The sequence below is a fragment of the Terrapene carolina genome, unplaced genomic scaffold (genome assembly GCF_002925995.2).
Source record: "Terrapene carolina triunguis isolate 2854851 unplaced genomic scaffold, T_m_triunguis-2.0 Scaffold461, whole genome shotgun sequence".
Classification (NCBI taxonomy): Eukaryota; Metazoa; Chordata; order Testudines; family Emydidae; genus Terrapene; species Terrapene triunguis.
This window is the reverse complement of record NW_020664812.1, coordinates 512,133-529,337: the sequence shown is the minus strand read 5'-3', so window position 1 is coordinate 529,337 and position 17,205 is coordinate 512,133. Positions and strand designations below refer to the sequence as shown.

Here is a 17,205-nt window from a genome sequence, read left to right as displayed (position 1 = left end):
ACAGGGAGCCCCGCCCACCGACAGGGAGCCCCGCCTTCCCACCAACAGAGAGCCCCGCCCACTGTCAGAGAGCCCCACCTTTCCACCAACAAGGAACCCACCCACTGACAGGGAGCCACGCCCACCGACAGGGAGCCCCTCCTTCCCACCAACAAGGAACCCACCCACTGACAGGGAACCCCACCCACAGATAGGGAGCCCTGCCTCCGCACAGACAGGGAGCCCCCTAGCACCAGGATGTCCATACCTGGCTGGGAGCCCTATCCTCAGACACAGGACCTAGGCTCCCATACATGGGAGCCTCACCCCCAAACCGGGGAGCCCCGCCCATCACCATAAACCACACCTCCTAGTGCAGGAGCCCCACCCATCTGTGGGCCCCTCTGCCCCACCCAGCTCTGACCAGTGCTCTCCTGTCTACCCCCACAGGCAGCCCGACATTCACCTACCCGGCTGCCCCGGCTGTTACCCCCCAGCCCCCCGCACCTCCACCACGCGTGCAAGTGAAAACAGGTGAGTCTGCGAACCCCAGCCCTGCCCCTCCCCCATGGGCTGGGAGCCAGGACTCCTGGGTTCTATCCCAGTTCTGGGTGTTCTGGGTGGGGAATGGGGATTAGTGGTTAGGAGGGGTAGGGACTCCTGAGTTCTATTATCCCAGCTTTGGGGGGGAGGGAATGGGAAGTAGTGGTTGGGGGGGAGGCTGGGAGCCAGGACTGCTGGGTTTGCTCCCTAGTTGTTGGAGTGGAGTGAGGTCTAGCGGTTAGAAAGGGGAGGGAGCTGGGAGCCTGGACTCCTGGGTTCTCTTCCAGCTCTGGGCAGGGAGTGAGGTCTAGTGGTTAGAAAGGAGGGGGGCTGGGGACCAGACACAGAGCAGGGCTTGTCCCCTCCAGCAGCGGTTCCCCCCCCCCCCCCACCCGATGGGCTCTTTTCCCCCCCCCCCCCCCCCCGCTATTGGCCTGCAGAGTCCCCCTATGAGGAAATCAGGCGAAGCAGCTGGAGCGGCTCCCTCAGCGGAGGCCCCAAAGGTACCATCATGTCCCCCCGCCCGCGTATCCCCGAGGGCCACTGCCCCATGGCTGGCTAACAACCCCTGAATCCAACCCGGGGCGTGGCTCCACGTGAGGGCTGAATCCCGGGGCTCCTTCCCCTCCCCTAACGCTCTCCCCCCACATTTCTCCCCCCCATCCTCCAGGGTCCCCCCCCCAGATCCAGGGGGTGAATCGGACGAGTGACTCCCCACGGATTGTAACAGGTGGGTGCCTCTGCTTGGGGAGTGGGGGGAGATCGCCCCAGTAGCTAGGCCCCTCTCTGCCCCATGGATGGCCCCCTGCCCCACACCACTAGGCCAGGGAGTGCCACAAAGCCATGGAGAGGGGCACTGAATTCATTTTGAGGGGTATGTCGGCCCCCAAACAGGGCGAGGTTTAGGGGTGCGTAGATCTCCAGCTCATGGAGAGTTTTGGGTTGGGCCCTGGCGGGGTCTGATTGGATTGGGGGCAACTGAGGATTCGGTGTGAAGCCCATTTGGGAATGATGGTCAAGGGGAACTGGGGGGTCAGAGGGTTAGATGAGGGGCTGGGAGTCAGGACTCCTGGGTTCCATGGTGGGGGTTGGGGTGGAATGGGTCCCAGCGGGGAGCAAGGGGGGTGTCTCAGACGCCCCCCAAAACTAACCCCCCGACTCCCTTTTCACCCCCCAGATCCATACCAGGTCCTGGGACCCACCAGCAGCCGCTTGGCAAACCCAGGTGGGTCTGGGCACCTATTACAGCTTGGGATGGGGTGAGGTTCTAGGTAATGGCTAGAGACGTGGAGGGCTGGGAGCCAGGACTCCTACGTTCTGTCCCTGGCTCTGGCAGTGGAGTGGGAGCTAGGGGGTTAGAGCAGCAGGGGGCTGGGGTTGGGAGAGGGGCGGGAGTTAGGACTCCTACGTTCTGTCCCTGGCTCTGGGAGGGGAGTGGGATCTAGGGGGTTAGAGACCCTACAATAACAAACCAGGAAAGAACCTCATATAACAAGCCAGTGCACACAGTAGGGCCTACAGTAACAAACCATTGCCCAGGGTTTGACCCCTTACAAGAACAAACCAGGGCCCTCCTTCTTGGGGCAAAGCAGAGCTCCGCCATTAACAAACCAGTGCACCCAGCAGACCCTACCATAACCAGCCAGAAAAGACCCTACAATAACAAACCAGGGTGCAAAGCAGAGCCCCGTCGGTAACAAATCCGTCTCCCCGCCCGGCAGGCAGTGGCCAGATCCAGCTGTGGCAGTTCCTGCTGGAGCTGCTGTCGGACAGCAGCAACGCCGGGTGCATCACGTGGGAGGGCACCAACGGGGAGTTCAAGATGACGGACCCGGACGAGGTGGCGCGGCGCTGGGGCGAGCGCAAGAGCAAGCCCAACATGAACTACGACAAGCTGAGCCGGGCCCTGCGCTACTACTACGACAAGAGCATCATGACCAAGGTGCACGGTAAACGTTACGCCTACAAGTTCGACTTCCAGGGCATCAGCCAGGCCCAGCAGAACCACCCGGGCGAGGGGCCCCTCTACAAGTACCACCCGGCCGACATGTCCTACCTGCCCTCCTACCACCAACAGAAGGTGGGCTTCGGCCTCAGCCACGCCGCCCAGCTGCCCGTCTCCTCCGCCGGCTTCTTCGGAGCCCCCTCACCCTACTGGAACGCCGGGTCGGGGAACCTCTACCAGAGCTCGCCCGTGCCCCGGCCCACCGCCGGCCACCTGAACTCCTTTTACTAGCCACGGGGGGCGCCCAGCCTGCCGCCGGCCACCTGAACTCCTTCTACTAGCCACGGGGGGCGCCTGGCCTGCCGGCAGCCACCTGAACTCCTTCTACTAGCCACGGGGGGCGCTTGGCCCGCTGCTGGCCACCTGAACTCCTTCTACTAGCCACGGGGGGCGCCCAGCCTGCCGCCGGCCACCTGAACTCCTTCTACTAGCCACGGGGGGCGCCTGGCCTGCCGGCGGCCACCTGAACTCCTTCTACTAGCCACGGGGGGCGCTTGGCCCGCTGCTGGCCACCTGAACTCCTTCTGCTAGCCACAGGGGTGCTCCAGCCTGCCAGCGGCCACCTGAACTCCGTCTACTAGCTACGGGGAGGAAGGGGGTGCCATGGCACATGGGGGCTCCCTAAATGCCTACTAGCCACGGGTGGAGTCCCCCCAAACATGGATAGCCTCGGGGGATCCTTCTGCTGCCTGTCCCCAGCCCTGTTGCTGCCTCCCGCCCAACCAGTGCCTGGAAAGACCTCCCCCTTCCCTTCCCTCCCCTGCCCCGATAGTGGGGTGCCTCCCTGACACCTGAGGGTTTTGGGGGGCCAGGGGCTCCCCACTGTGGCTGGACTCCTTGTGCTCTGGACTGGGCAGGGCCCTGGGGGACAGCCCGTAGGGTGCAGGGTTTTTTAAATGAGGGATTATCCTGCAGTTGTCCCTCCCAGCAGGCAGAACACCCCCCACCCCCAGTTCTGCCTTGAGCAGATGCCTCCCCTCCCAGCGTGGCTCCCACAACAGGTGCTCGATAAACACTGTGGGACGCCTGTTGGGGGGCAGGGCTGGCTGGCTTGAGAACACCGTTTGGGTGAAGCGGCTGGCCGTCGAGCGTGGACATCTGTCAGGAGTGGAGGCTGGTTGTTATCTTTGGTCACAGCAGGGGGAGCCCGTTGAGTGTGGATGCCTGTTGTAACTGGCGCCAACTGTTACCTCTAGACACTAGGGGGCGCCTGTTGTGTGGGGGGTGCCTATGGAGGGGTGGAAACCGGCTATTGCCTCTGGATATGCAGGGCTGGATCAGGAATCCCAACCAGGTGCCTGCCCCATTCATCCCCTCATCCCAACCTCCCTGTAGGCAGGACCCATGGGTCTCATGGTAGCAGCCCCCCACCCTGGGGGAACGGTGTGCGGATACGCTGTAGCGCCGCTGCTCTGCGGGGGATTGTATCCGTGACACCCCAGCTCCATGGGGCTGACAGCGACTGTAATATGCCTCCTCCCTCACCCCATGTATTAAAGGTTGTGTTGTTACGGGTGACACTGTTTGTGCCTGCAGGGTGATTCGGGGACGGGGCTGGTAGGGGGGGTGAGGCCCTAGCATGTTGGGGAGATTGGCTGGGGAGGCCTAATAGGGGGTGGGGAAAGGGACTAGCAGTGGGGAGGGGGCTGGGGAGGCCTAGCAAAGGGTAGGGAGGGGGGCTGGCAGTGGAGGGGGGCAGACTAGCAGGGGCTCGCTCTACTGCACACATAAGCTCCAGGAGAATCTCCCTCAGCTGCCGCAGCCTCAGGGCTTGGAGCCCCTCCGGGTTGACTCTCGCCAGCAGGGGGCGCTGGCTGCTCCCAGGGGAAGAGGTTATGACTGGAAAAAGGGGGGGAGCTAAGTAGGGGCACAGACCTCCACTCCCCCCTACCCCTTCCCCCAAAGAATACAGCTGCCCCTGCGCTGTCCGACCAATCCTGCCCCCCCATGTGTGGGGGGAGGGGGTATCAGCGCTCATAGCTTCCTGCCACCCATCCTCCCAGACCAGGGCCTCTGTGCCTGCTGAGGCTGGACAGGGAGCATGTGCAGGCGGGGTGCCTGGCTGAATGGGGGCTGAGGCCAGGCCAGGACACCTGGGTTCTATCCCCAGCGCTGGGAGGGGAGTGGGGTCGAGTTGTTAGAGCAAGGGAGGGGGGCTGAGATTGGCTCCAGGGAAGAACACAGACAAGCTCCCATGTACATCCGCCAGCAGGTGGCGCTACAGCCTGCCACCACAGCTACTGCCCCCTGGTGGAGACACTGCAGAGGGGTTACACCGGGGATAGGCAAACCTTTTGGCCTGAGAGCCACATCTGGGTACAGAAATTGTATGGCAGGCCATGAATGCTCATGAAATTGGGGGTTGGGGTGCAGAGGGGGTGTGGGCGCTGGGGTGGGGCCAGAAAAGAGTTCAGGGTGTAGGAGAGGGCTCTGGGCTGGAGGTTGAGATTGGGGGGGGGAATGATGAGGGATTTGGGCTGGGGGATCAGCTTCCAGGATGGGGCCAGAAATGAGGGGTTCAGGGTGCAGGAGGGGGCTCCAGGCTAGGGCTGAGGGGTTGGGAGTGCGGGAAGAACAGAGGGGTTCAGGCTGAGGCAGGGGGTTGGGAGTGTGGGAAGAACAGAGGGGTTCGGGCTGAGGCAGGGGGTTGGGAGTGTGGGAGGGGGTACAGGCTGGGGGTGGAGCAGAGGGGTTGGGAGGGGGCGCTGGCCAGGGGGCTTTGCACACTGCCCCGTCCATTGGCTGCGGTTCCCAGCCAATAGGAATGGCTGAGCCAGTGCGGAACTCCCTGGCTGCCCCTACGCGTAGGAGCCAGAGGGGGGACATGCCGCTGGCTCCCGGGAGCTGCGTGGAGCGGGACAAGCCGCCAACTCTGGTCCGCGATGGAAGCTCGAGGTCCGGATTAAAGGGTCTGAGAGGCCAGACACGGCCCGCAGGCTGTAGTTTGCCCACCCCTGGATTACACATACCTGGGCTGCCTTACCAGGTGAGAGCCTGAGATCCAGCGCTCAGCCAGCCCTCCATTGGTGGGTCAGGATTGAGGGGCACTGGCTGGACTTTGGGGGGTAGTCCAGAGCTGGCCCAGCAGGGAGCTACTGGGCCAGGATTGAGGGGCACTGGCAGAGCTGGGTTAGCAGGGGCTGCGGGTACGGCTTAGGGGGCACTGGCAGAGCTTGGGGCGGGGAGAGCCCAGAGCTGGGCTAGCAGGGGGCTGCAGTGTGGGATTGATGGGCATGGACCAGAATTATTCAGATCTGTGGGGGAACAGCTTGGTGCCCGCAGTGCTGGCAGTAACTCCCTCTCCTTCTGCCCCCCAGCCAGAGCGCCACCCCTGCCCTGGGTTGGAGGGAAAAGAATGAGGCTCTAGCCCCACCCCCAGCCCTGAGCTCCACCCCTCCAGCAGGAGGCGGTACAGGCCTGGGGAGCACGCCCCAGGGAGAAACAGCGAGGAAACCCCAGCCCTTAGGCTTGTAAGTACAAAAGAAAAATGAACATTTATTAGGGTAGAGCCCCCAGCCCTGTGGAGAGCGTTACACACATGCCTGCCCCCCATGGGCACCGCTACCCCCGGCAGCACCTGAGGGGGCACTGGAGAGTCCATGGAGGAAGCTGCCCTGGGCCAGGAGCTATCATACAAGACAGACAGAAAGGGGGCGCGGTGGCTGGCCACCCAGCACCATAGCCCCAGGGCAGGCGGGGACCTAGTCTGCCTGGTGTCGGCTGGGGCCCCTGGGCTGGGGGGCCTGGGCTGGCAGGGGGCAAGGCCCCCCCCGGCTATCTCAGTCCAAGTTTCTTCTTCTCTTTCTGCTTCTTGCGCACCACATCGATGTTGCGATCCTTCCACATGCTCTTGCGCAGCTTGATGGGGCGGCTGCCCACGTATTTACCTGCCGGGGGGCACAGATGGGGGCAGGGGGTCAGTAGATGGGGGACAGCAGGTGCTCCCAGAACGGGGGGGAGGGGACACATCTGGCTGCACCTTGCTCTGCAGAGGGGCTCTTCACACACCCTCAGATCCCTCCCCTTGCCAGGCTGGGTGCTGCCCCCAGGTCAATCCCCAGGGCTCTATGTGGGGCTGAGCTGTCCCATAGCTTGCATCGCCCGCCAGGCCCTGCCCCCCCAAGCCGCCTTCGGGCCACCTCAGCCCACTCCCTCCCCTCCCCCCAAGATGCAAACTGGGGGCGGCAGCAGGGTCAAAGGGCAGCCAAGCCCATTGGAGCACGACAGGGTAACCTGCCCCCCGCCCGTTAGTGGCGCGACGGCCTAACCCCTCCCCCGCCTCCCCTCACCGTTCATCTCCCGCATGGCGCGGACGTAGTCGTTGGGGTCCTTGAAGCTGACGAACCCGTAGCCCTTGGTCTTGCCGGTGCGCTTGTCCCGGATCACCTTGGCCTTGAGGAAGGACGGGTAGCGGCTGAAGGCCCGGGCCAGGATGTCGTCGTTCACCTCGTTGCCCAGGTCCCCGCAGAAGATCCGGAAGTCATCTGGGATGGGAGGGGTGGGGGGGCGGGTGAGAGTGGGGCAGGGCCATAGGAACCGCCTGACCCCTGCCTGTGATCATGGCAATCCTCTGCCACAGAGCTCAGCATCTGCTGCATGGAATGAGCCTGCCAAGTCAACCCCCAGCAATATCCAGTGGCAGGGAGTCCCAGAGGTCAACCCTCAACGTCATCCCCCTGCAGCAGGGAGTCCCACAAATTAACTCCAATAATATCCTGGGATTCGCCTGCACCCCGCTCCGGTTCAATCCCTCCCCTCCCTATCCCAGCCACCTGGGATTCCCTCCCCCTCCAGCTGATCAGGACCCTGCCCCCCACTCACCTGAGTCCCACTCCAGCAGGCTGGAGTCCTCCCAGCAGCTCCCGGCCGCCGTGCGGATGCAGCGCTTTAGCTTTTCCTGCCTCGTTTTCTTCTTGTCCTCGACCACAGGCTCCACCACGGGCTGGGGAGGCCAATGGTCAGCACCATCCGTCAGGGCAGAACCTGGAGCAGCCGTCCCCGTGCTCTCCATTCCCTCCAGACCCCCTATAGGAGCAGCCCCCCACCTTGGCACAGGACCCTCCTTACCCATTGGCACCTCTGGCGTCCCTGGAGAGACCCCACCCCCAGCCCTCCCATGGTTCTCCCCACTCCAGCCCAGACTCCCCCCCCTTGGTGTCCCCCCACAACTACCCCATGACATCCCCTACCCCAGCCCTCCTGTTGTCCCTCCACTCCTGCATATACCCCTCCCCCGATCCCCTCCGGCCAGAGAAAGACGTCCCCTTACCTCCATTGGTGGAAATCCAGGTTCGGGGCCCCGGGGCCTCCGCCCCCGTATGGGCCCCAGTTCAGGCCCACGCAGCGCAGGCAGCACCCTGGCCTCTGGCATCACAGGCTCCACCTCGGGCATGCTGGGGCCGATCACAGCCTCCTCCAGCCCCCCTGGCTCCTTCTCCTCCACCACGACTGGTGGGGGCTGCTCCCGCAGCTCCTCCTGCAGGTACAGGGAGACTAGCACCAGGGGCCATGCGACTGCAGAGGGATTAGCCTGGGGAACTCCCCACCTCATTAATCCAGCCCAAGGGGAGGGGCTGTGTGTTAGCCCATGAGACTCCCTGCCCCATGAATCCCAAGGGAGGTCAGCCTGAAGCCCTGAGTTAACTGAATATCCAGGCAGGACAGGGTACTATAAAGGAATTAACCAACAGGACACCAGAGCTAGCCCATAGGACTTCCTGCCACTGGGGCAGTTAATGGGGTTAACACAAAATCACTGGTGTTAACCTGCGGAACTCCCTGCCACTGGGACATGTACTGGGAGTTCTCCGTGTCCCCCACACTAATCCTCCAAACATCGATGCAGTGGGTGAAATCCGAAGGGTACTATAAGGATGGAATCCTGGGGGACATTAAAGTCCATTCCGCAAGACCCCTCCACCCCTACTGCAGCGGTGGGGCAGGCGCCAGCCACACCCAACTCCCCGCATTCCCTCCCAACCTGGCCAGCATCAGAGCCCTTCCAGGACGTCTCCCAGCCACAGGGACATTGCGGCAAGCAGCTTGGTATGTTTTAAAGGGGCATTCGACATTTAACACCCCATACAAGACTGCCAAGGATCAGAGCTCTTGACCCTCATGTTTCAGGGCAGGAGCAGAGCCACAAACTGGGGGAAGGAAGGAAGCCCCCCCGGGGTGGGATGGCCCAGCGAGGTGTGTTTGGGGTGGGGTGGGGGTGGGGATTTAATGCCTTCCTTTCAAGCACCAATGGAGGTTGAGTGGCAGAGAGCTCTGCCCCTGCCCCCCCCACATACCTCCTGCTTTTTCACCGGCGGTGCGGAGTACACCGTGGGGGCTGCCTGGATCACCATGGGGTTTATCTTCGGAGCTGCCACGACGGGGGGGCGGGGAACCGACATCAGAGGAGTGATCGGGCCGATGGGGACCCCGGGTCCCACCTAGACAGCAGCAACAGCGGGGCCATTAAAGGGGCTAATGCAGACAATGGCTTCCCGGCCGGTCTCTGTCCAGCCCCCCCCCCCCCACCCTGAAGCTGGCGACACCCCCAGTGCTGAAATGCAGCTGCCTCTGGGGGACATAGCAGCTGGTGAGCAGCCACATAACAAATGCAGAGTGTCCTGTAACAGGGTCAGCCAGCACCGACTGTGAGGGGAGAGTGCCCCCTCTACTGAGCCCTCCACCATGCGCTCCCTGCAGCACAGCGCCCCCTAGTGCCACACTGGGGCCAGCCTTGACTGCCAGGGGAGAGCACCTCCACCCCGCTACCTATAGCACAGTGCCCCCTAGTGGCATACTGGGGCCAGCCCTGAGTGCCTGGGAGGAGTGCCCCCACCTGGCTCCCTGCAGCACAGTGCCCCCTAGTGCCATGCTGGGACCAGCACCGACTGCAAAAGGAGAGCCCCCCGCCACACACACAGCTTCCTGCAGCATCTATCGTTCCCGTTTGCCTCTCCTCCAAGTGCTGACCAGCCTCAACCCAACTTCGCTCCAGATCTGATCCCACAGTACAGCCACAGACACCCTCCACCCTGGCAGGTGAGAGCCAACCGCCATTCCCCATTGGCTCCTGTCCCTCCCTCACACCCCATTGCTGAAGGAAACGCACTCACCGGTGGGCCAGTTCTCATCGGCCCTATGGGCCCCATGAGCGGGCCAGGAGGCCTCTGCATGGGGGGCCCCATCATCATCTGTGGGCCCTGGGGACCGGGCATGGGGGGCCCCACCATGGCTGGGTGGTGAGGCGGACGCATCGCCAGGGGCCTGGGAGCACCAGCTAAGAGAAAGACAGATAAACAGGTTTTCCATTTCTATGACACTAGGATTTCCCCCATGGCTTCGATTCTGGGACTAGCCCTTGATTCAAGGACGGAGGGAAGTCCAGGAAGTGAAACTTACCTAACAGGAAGTGAAACCGACCACCCCACCCCCAGACTTTAGGAAGTGCAAAGAAAGGAGCAAGCAAACAGCAAAAGTCACCAAGAAAACAGGCTTCCCCCTCCTGCTCGGGTTTTAGCATTTCCCCTGAGCGGGGGAGAATCCAGGAAGTGAAACTGGTCTCCCCTGTCCCTTGGCAAAGAATAGAGCAAACAAACTGCCAACCTCAGGATTTATAGAACCTTACTTATCAGGAAAACTCGGGAGGGAATTTTTATTGAAATACGATTTCAGACTCGGTGTCTCCTGATTGAAAGGGAGAGCACCGGGAGGATACAGGCATGTCAGACTAGGGTAAAGACGGGGCTGGCGGGGGGAAGCTTACCAGATCTCTGCAGGACATGAGGCACAAAGGCTGGTCGAAGGATCGGAGGCCTCTGTGGAGGGACAACTGCAGAGGGCGAGAAGGACAATTTTATGTTAAGGCGCCAGGCTGGGTCTTGCAAGTGCTGGGTTCAATTCCCAGCACTGCCGCACACGCCCTGCGTGACAAGTTACTTTGACTCTCGGTGTCTCAGTTTCCTCACCTGAAAAACCAGAATGGTCCTTCCTTTACCTTATCTAATTATATCAAGAGCTTTTCGGGGCAGGGACTGTCTCTCACTGTGTCTGGGCAGTGCCTGGCATGACAGGACCCTGATCTCAGCTGAGGCAGGGACTGTTTCTCGCTGTGTTTGGACAGCGCCCGGCACAACGGGGCCCTGATCTCAGCTGGGGCAGGGTCTGTCTCTGGCTGTGTGTCTGGGCAGTGCCTGGCACAATAGGACCCCGATCTCAGCTGGGGCAGGGACTGTCTCTCGCTGTGGCACAACTCAGCGCCCAGCACAACTCAGCTGGGGGTGCTACTGTATTACAAACAGACCAAGTGTTCTAGCTCTGGGACTGATTAGGGGAAAATCCCTTCTGGATGCCAGGCTGTAGGGCAGCAATGCACACGAATCACGTTACGCTGAGGAAATTGCATCCTGGCTGATTAGACAGCTGCCTTTGGAGGAGGGGCCTTGTTAATATCCACCCACACCCATCCCGATTCTGTACAGCGATCACACGAGTTACATCAGGCAGCTGGGGTGAAGGAAGATGGGAGCCGGAGTCCTCTCCCCCAAGTATGACCGGAGAGCAGGTATCCACACACGTTTCAACAACATGAGGCAAACTGAGTCACAGCCGACTCCTGGCTCAACTGGATTCATTCTCACCCCGTCTTGTGATATCAGCACAGACAACAGAAATACGACAGAACAAATAAGACATCTTCTCTACACCTTTGCAGCTGAAGGATCCCGAAGCCCTTTAGTGGCTGCATATACAGTAATCATTCACTCAGTGATGAGATGCAGCTGCCTCTAGGGTGGGGCACAGCAGTTTATACAGGCAGCTGCATCTCACCACTGAGTGAATGATTACTGTATATGCAGCCACTAAAGGGCTTTGGGATCCTATATAGTGCAGGGCTAAGATGCAGCTGCCTCTGGGGTGGTGTACAGCATTTATAAAGCATGTTAGGTTTCTCTAGAGTTAGGAAGAAACTTTGCCTGAGAGATTATTCCATAACTGTCCACTAGGGGGTGCACCTTGCACCAGCCTCTAAAGCAACTGGTGTAGGCGACTTGTCAAGAGACCGGGTAGACGGGATACCTCACTAGAAGGACCTGTTGGTTTGATCTAGACAGCAGGGAGGATGCCACATTAGAGGGGGCCACGGTTCTGATCCAGGGCGGCAGGATACCGGGTTAGATGGGCCTATTGCTATATATGATAAAGCTGCTCCCCAGAAGATGCTTGTTCAGTAGCCCCATGTATGAAATGGAGTTACTGGGTCTCCTGTCAGTTCCTAGCTATATCGATGCCTGCAAACAAACCAACCCAACACTCAGCTGGCACAAATAGCACATCGGCAGCCGTGGCAGAGGAGCCGCGGGCTGGCCGAGCCCCCCCTCCAGGTGGTGAGGTATGGGGGGGGACTCTTGTCCTGTCGCTGTACCTGCCCTGCGGATGAAGAGGGGGCTTCGGTTCTCAGGGCTGTCGATCCGGCACCTCTCGCCAGTGCTGAAGTTCACTCAAAGAGAAAGAACAGACACATTGCCTTGGAATCTCAGACGCGCCACGTGCAGTCAGACACTAGGCCACCGAGACACGCTATGTACCTGGTCCCACGAACGGTACCGGGGGTGCCACGATGGGGGCCACGACGGTGGCTGCGGCAGCCGCCCGGGCTTCTAAGCTCTGCTGGACCTGGAGCAGAACGGAAACATGAATCAATGCAGACCTCTATAATATCCCGGGGGAGAGGCACATGGGCCAGTGCAGAAGGAATACCACCCCTCCTCACACCCCCTGCCCTGAAACATCTGTCCAGAGGCAAATGGGCCTCAGGTAACACAGCCCCCACCACCCCCAGGAAACATCTGTGCAGCTGCAGAAAGGACCAGCTAGTTAAAGGGCACAGCAGGACCAGGAAAGAGGCCGAGCAGTGGGATTTGACAGGGCAGCTGAGGCCGTGAGACCCACAAGCCTGGCACAGGAGTGGAGGGTTAATTTAGTTTTAGCTCAGTCACACCACTGGCCTCTAACACCACCACACCATCAGCACAGACAGGCAGGGGAGATGGACGACACCGCACAGAAATGAGAGCAAATGGAGAGCCAGAGACCCACTCCGGGAACAGCCCATTAGGGAACGGGGTCCCAGCTACATTCAGTCTGTGACCCCCTGCCAACCTGGGATTTAGACCACAGATGGTGAGGGGAAGGACATGGTAACTGTGGCTACTGCTTTTCATGCAGAGCAGTTTTCATAGATTCCAAGGCCAGAAGGGAGCATTAGAGCATCAAGTCTGACCTCCTGTATAACACAGGCCAGAAAATTTCAGCCAGCTCCCACTGTACTGAGCCCAATCACGTGGGTTTGACTAAAACTTCCTCCAGTAAGGCATCCAGTCTGGATTTGGAGACCTCAAGAGATGTACAATCCGCCACTGCCCTGGTGAGTTTGTTCCAATGGTTTGTTTGGGTTAAGCTAAACAGGAACAAGACACCCTTCATCTGAATTAACTTCTCAGTGTAGACAAGCCTAGAATAAGGGAGGGCAGTGGTTTTCAACCTTTTTTCATTTGTGATCCCCTAAAAATGTTGGAGGCACAGACCCCTTTGGAAATTTTAGACAGTCTGTAGACCCCCCCCCAGGGTCTTCGGACCACAGGTTGAAAACCACTGAGGTAAGGTGTGAATTTAAAGTGCAATAGCTATTGCTGATAACTCCCTATGTGGCTGACCTTATTCCCATATGAGTGTTCCCACATGAAGATAATTAGGATCAACTATTCCTACATAGTTCCAGGCATAAACAAGGCATAACTGTAAAATCTCCAGGGGAAGGAATGTCTTTTTCACTGTGTGTTTGTACAGCACCAAGCAGAGAGCCCTGGTCTATGAGGACACTTGGCAGAATTTTTTAAAATCATTTCAGAGGCTAATATTGATGTTTTTAAGAATTTTTTCACCAGTTTCTATCCATTTAAATTTTCACAGTTGCGGGATGTTATTGGGGGAGGTCAGACACTAAATTAATGACAGCAGATGTTGAGATTCTAAGAGTTTATAACCATTAAAACACAAATTGCCAACATCACACGTCAAAATATACAACGTAAATATCCTTAAATCAAACTCGTACGTTTTGAAGCAGCATTTTGCTTACGTTGCATGTAAATTTTAATCATCATGGAAGGAAATATTTTTTCAGCATTTGCAAGTGCACAGTGAAATCGATGTTTAACAACAAAAATGGAACCCTTCCCAGCCTAAGATGACTAGGGCCCCAGGAGCTACCCCAACACAAATAAGGGAATGTCACAGTGGAGAGAGGTGCTTTGCATTTAATGATATTTCCACCATAATCTGCTCCACCACCCAAAAAGCATCCTACCCACGTACAGCTCCCTAAAAGCCAATAAGGGAGAGCAGCCGGAGACCCCTGAGGTCTATTAGGGACCTCACTATGTTGATCTATTAACCTGGGGGCAAAGGTACCTTGGTTGTGAATATTTCATCTAGTAACCGGGAGGGACGGACAACTCACTCCCTAGTGATGAGTGCCAACACTGTCCCCTAATGAGACAGGCAGATGGACACACAGCAGAGATGGCAGGGTGTTGATTGGGTGGTGGGAGGGGGGCGGGGAAGTGCAGTCACAGAGAGCCCAAGTCAGGACTGTGGCCAGCATGTGCCCAGGGCATCTCTGGTTTTAACCACTCAGGTGCCACCAAACTACATTCCCTCATTGCGTTTCTGGGCCAATGAACTGCAGCGGCACCCAGCATCACCCACACGCTGCTCATGCCCCATGGTGAGGGATAAGCCGATGCCTCACCTGCTGGTAGGTGTTAGTGGCGATGATGGGCCGGATCACTGGGACGGGGGGCACCGTGGACACAGCCGGCACTGCCAGAGCTACCGGGACAGCCTCCACCACCGGGGCCCCGGAGGGCAGGGAGACAGGGGCCCCCAGCACCTCCTGCTCAAACCTGTACAGAGCGAGGGATGACAAATGGAAGCACATTGAGGCCTCCCTGCCACCATCCAGAGTTTTCCATGCCGGGGGCAGGGCGGCAAGAGGGCCCCCCACAGGTCCCAGTTCCTCAGGTCCCCCTCCTGCCACAAGGCCCACCCCTCCTTCGATGCAGGGTCTTTCACTGCTTTGCCCTAGTCTCTGCCCACCCAAAGCCTTCTTCCACCCAGCTCCCCATTCCCTCCCGCCAAGGGCTCCCCATCACCCTCACCAGGCACCCCAAGGATTCCAGTTGCTCCCCCCTCCCTGAACCCTCAGAAAAGGTCCCATTCCTTTGCCCATCAATCTCCCTCCAGGACACCTCCCCCCCACCAAGTCTTTACTGACCTACAGCCCCTTTCTGCTCCAGATCTGCCACCCCTCTGTCCTGGGCTCTGCTCATCACAGGCCCACCACCGCCAGCCCTAATTCCTCAGCTGAACCCTCCTGCTCCCTCCCCCAGTCATCCTCCCAGATACCCCATCCGCTTCCTGCCAACCCCTTTATCCTCTTCCCACCCACCCCCCGATTCCAAACCCCCTTGCCGGGCTCTCCCGGCCTTTTGTCCCAGCCCCCCACAACCCATCCCCCAAGTCTCCTCTCCCACCTCTCCCCACCCACAGGCCTCGCCCCCTTTTACCCTGGTCTCCCCACAAACCCTCCCCCCCCATTGTAGCTCCCCCCCCAAACCTCCTCCCGCCCCCCCCACGGTCACCCCAGGGCCCTGATCCCCCCCACAAACCCGGTCCCCTCCCCCCGCGCTCACAGCGCCATCTCCGCCTCCATCTCTTTCAGTCGCTCCTCCCCACTCTTGGGCCCCCCCGCAGCCGCGGCGCCCCCCGCGGGGCCGGGTCCTGGGGCTGGGGTCCCCCCGGCGGGGGGCGGGGCGGGCGGAGCCGCCATGGCGGGGTCCGGGCTCAGCCTCCGCCGCAGCGCGCTGCGGCCCGACACACCCGCTTCCGGCGGGACGCCAATGACGTAAAGCACCTTCCGGCGCGGGACGCTAAAGGCGCCGCTGAGGGATTAGCCCCGCGCCATTTCCGGCGCGCGTTTATGACGTATCACAAGGACGCGCGGGAACGGTGGGGCGGCCGGCGCGTTCCTAGGCAGGAAGGGGGCGTGGCTTGGAGGTCCCCCCCCATGGGGCGGCTCCAGGAGGACGGAGCTCCCATTGGCCTTTGCGCGGAGCACGTGATTCCTGGTCCCTCTCAGTCTCCTACGCAGAAGTGGGGCGGGGACTTCCCCCCATTTGTCGGAGCCCAGCCCCGACCGTTCCAAGCTGCTGCCCCGCCCCTTCCTGGCCCCGCCCACGCAACGTGCCCCGCCCCTCGGCGGGTTAGTTTGCAAGACGCCAAGTAGCGTCTCCTCCAGGCTGGATAGCGATCCGCGGGTGGGCGGGGGCTCGCCCTGACTCCGCCCCAGGGGCGGGGCGAAGGGCGGGGCCTGGGGGCGGAGCCAACTTCTCCCCTCCCAGGGGCACGGCCTGGGCGAGCCCCGCGGAGCTTCCCCTGGGCGGGCGCTTGGCAGTACTGCAGAGGGCACGGGTTCGCGCCTCGGCCCCGCTCCCAGCTGCCCCCAGTGCCCAGCGGGCTCCTGCCTCTAGCCCGCCATGCCCAGCATCTGTCCCGCCCTGCACAGCTGGCTCCAGCTTTTGGGGGGGGGGGGGGTCGGTCCTTTTCCCGGTCATGGGATTTCAAAACTAGTCAATATCATGAGTTCCGCTATTTAAATCTGAAATTTCCCCGTGTTGTAATTGTAGGATCCTGACCCAAAAAGGAGTTGGGGGGTCACAAGGTTATTGGGGGGGGGCGTTGCAGTACGGCTACCCTTACTTCTAAGCAGCTGCTGGGGGTGGTGCTGCTTTCATAGCCGGGCGCCCTGCCAACAGCTGCCGCTCTCCAGCCGCCCAGCTCTGAAGTAAGGATGACAATACCGCGACCCCCCAGCAACTCCCTCTTGGGTCAGGAGCCCCAATTTGAGAAAGGCTGGTCTCCTCCCTGAAATCTGTATAGGAGAGGGTAAAAGCACACCAAAGACCAGCTTTCACGGCAGGAGACCAGATTTCATGGTCCGTGACACATTTTTCATGGACGTGAATTTGGTAGGGCCCTAAATATAATGCAGATCCGAAATTTCCGAAATAGCTTTGAAAATCTGAAATTACTCTGTATTTGTTAGTCTCTAAGGTGCCACAAGTACTCCTGTTCTTTTTTCTGTTTTTGTTGGCCCTCCCACTTGAAGGACAGAGGGGCTGACGAAAATGAAAGAGGGGCCGACGAAAGTGCTGATATAACAACCAACAAACAGTTGTGTGTGGTTCTGAGGTACCATAGTACGACACAGAAGCGAATTTTATCAATGTTTGGTGACACGATTGCTTTGCCGGGTGGAGATGAATGAATCACACGTTTGCTGACATTTCTTAAAACTACTTTGGGGCTATTTTTAACGTTGTCATTTGCTGTTTTTTGTTTGAAACATCTGCCACCCCTGGACTGGGATACAAGTACCAGTCTTAGGGAGTTGATTTTGGATTTGATTGTCATCTCGTAGCTTTGTTGTTAATCTGATGAACTCCTGCTGTGGCTTGTAGCTTTTTTTTTTTTTTAATCAAATCTGTACTAGGTATCTAAGGGAAGCTTTCATTTGTTGTTTGATGTATAGACCAATGTGTTAATAAGAAAAGTTTGTTTCA

At 59.5% G+C, this 17,205-nt stretch overlaps 2 protein-coding genes across 4 annotated transcripts in view; one reads left to right on the top strand and one right to left on the bottom strand.

Annotated features, from left to right (window-relative positions):
* The window catches only part of LOC112114993 (retroviral integration site protein Fli-1 homolog), a 13,458-nt gene extending 10,666 nt beyond the window's left edge, over nt 1-2,792 (top strand). For 2 of the 3 annotated variants that reach the window (XM_026658539.1, XM_026658542.1), the window contains exons 5-9: nt 430-513; nt 963-1,025; nt 1,193-1,252; nt 1,700-1,747; nt 2,244-2,792. In XM_026658539.1, coding sequence (XP_026514324.1) covers nt 430-513; nt 963-1,025; nt 1,193-1,252; nt 1,700-1,747; nt 2,244-2,758 — 770 coding nt within the window. In that variant the 3' untranslated portion in view covers nt 2,759-2,792. The remainder of the gene's footprint in view (nt 1-429; nt 514-962; nt 1,026-1,192; nt 1,253-1,699; nt 1,748-2,243) is intronic. The other variant, XM_026658540.1, reaches the window with a different exon arrangement.
* A 3,203-nt stretch (nt 2,793-5,995) lies between these two features.
* RBM42 (RNA binding motif protein 42) lies at nt 5,996-15,529 on the bottom strand. The gene is made up of 11 exons (XM_026658543.2): nt 15,277-15,529; nt 14,334-14,487; nt 12,109-12,196; nt 11,946-12,020; nt 10,287-10,352; nt 9,637-9,800; nt 8,821-8,964; nt 7,797-8,003; nt 7,349-7,469; nt 6,817-7,011; nt 5,996-6,414 (listed from the first exon to the last, which is right to left on the bottom strand). The coding sequence occupies exons 1-11, from the start codon at nt 15,411-15,413 to the stop codon at nt 6,302-6,304; spliced, it is 1,464 nt and encodes a 487-aa protein (XP_026514328.1). The 5' UTR covers nt 15,414-15,529; the 3' UTR covers nt 5,996-6,301.
* Between the last annotated feature and the right edge of the window lie 1,676 nt (nt 15,530-17,205).

Bases quoted from the DNA above. Each gene is read 5' to 3' on its own strand.
- RBM42 (XM_026658543.2), bottom strand. From the start codon at position 15,413: ATGGCGGCTCCGCCCGCCCCGCCCCCCGCCGGGGGGACCCCAGCCCCA. The intron at 12,021-12,108 runs GTACATAGCGTG...TTTCTCTTTGAG, and splicing joins GGTACCGTTCGTGGGACCAG to TGAACTTCAGCACTGGCGAG. The intron at 7,012-7,348 runs GTGAGTGGGGGG...CTCCCATCCCAG, and splicing joins CCTGCTGGAGTGGGACTCAG to ATGACTTCCGGATCTTCTGC.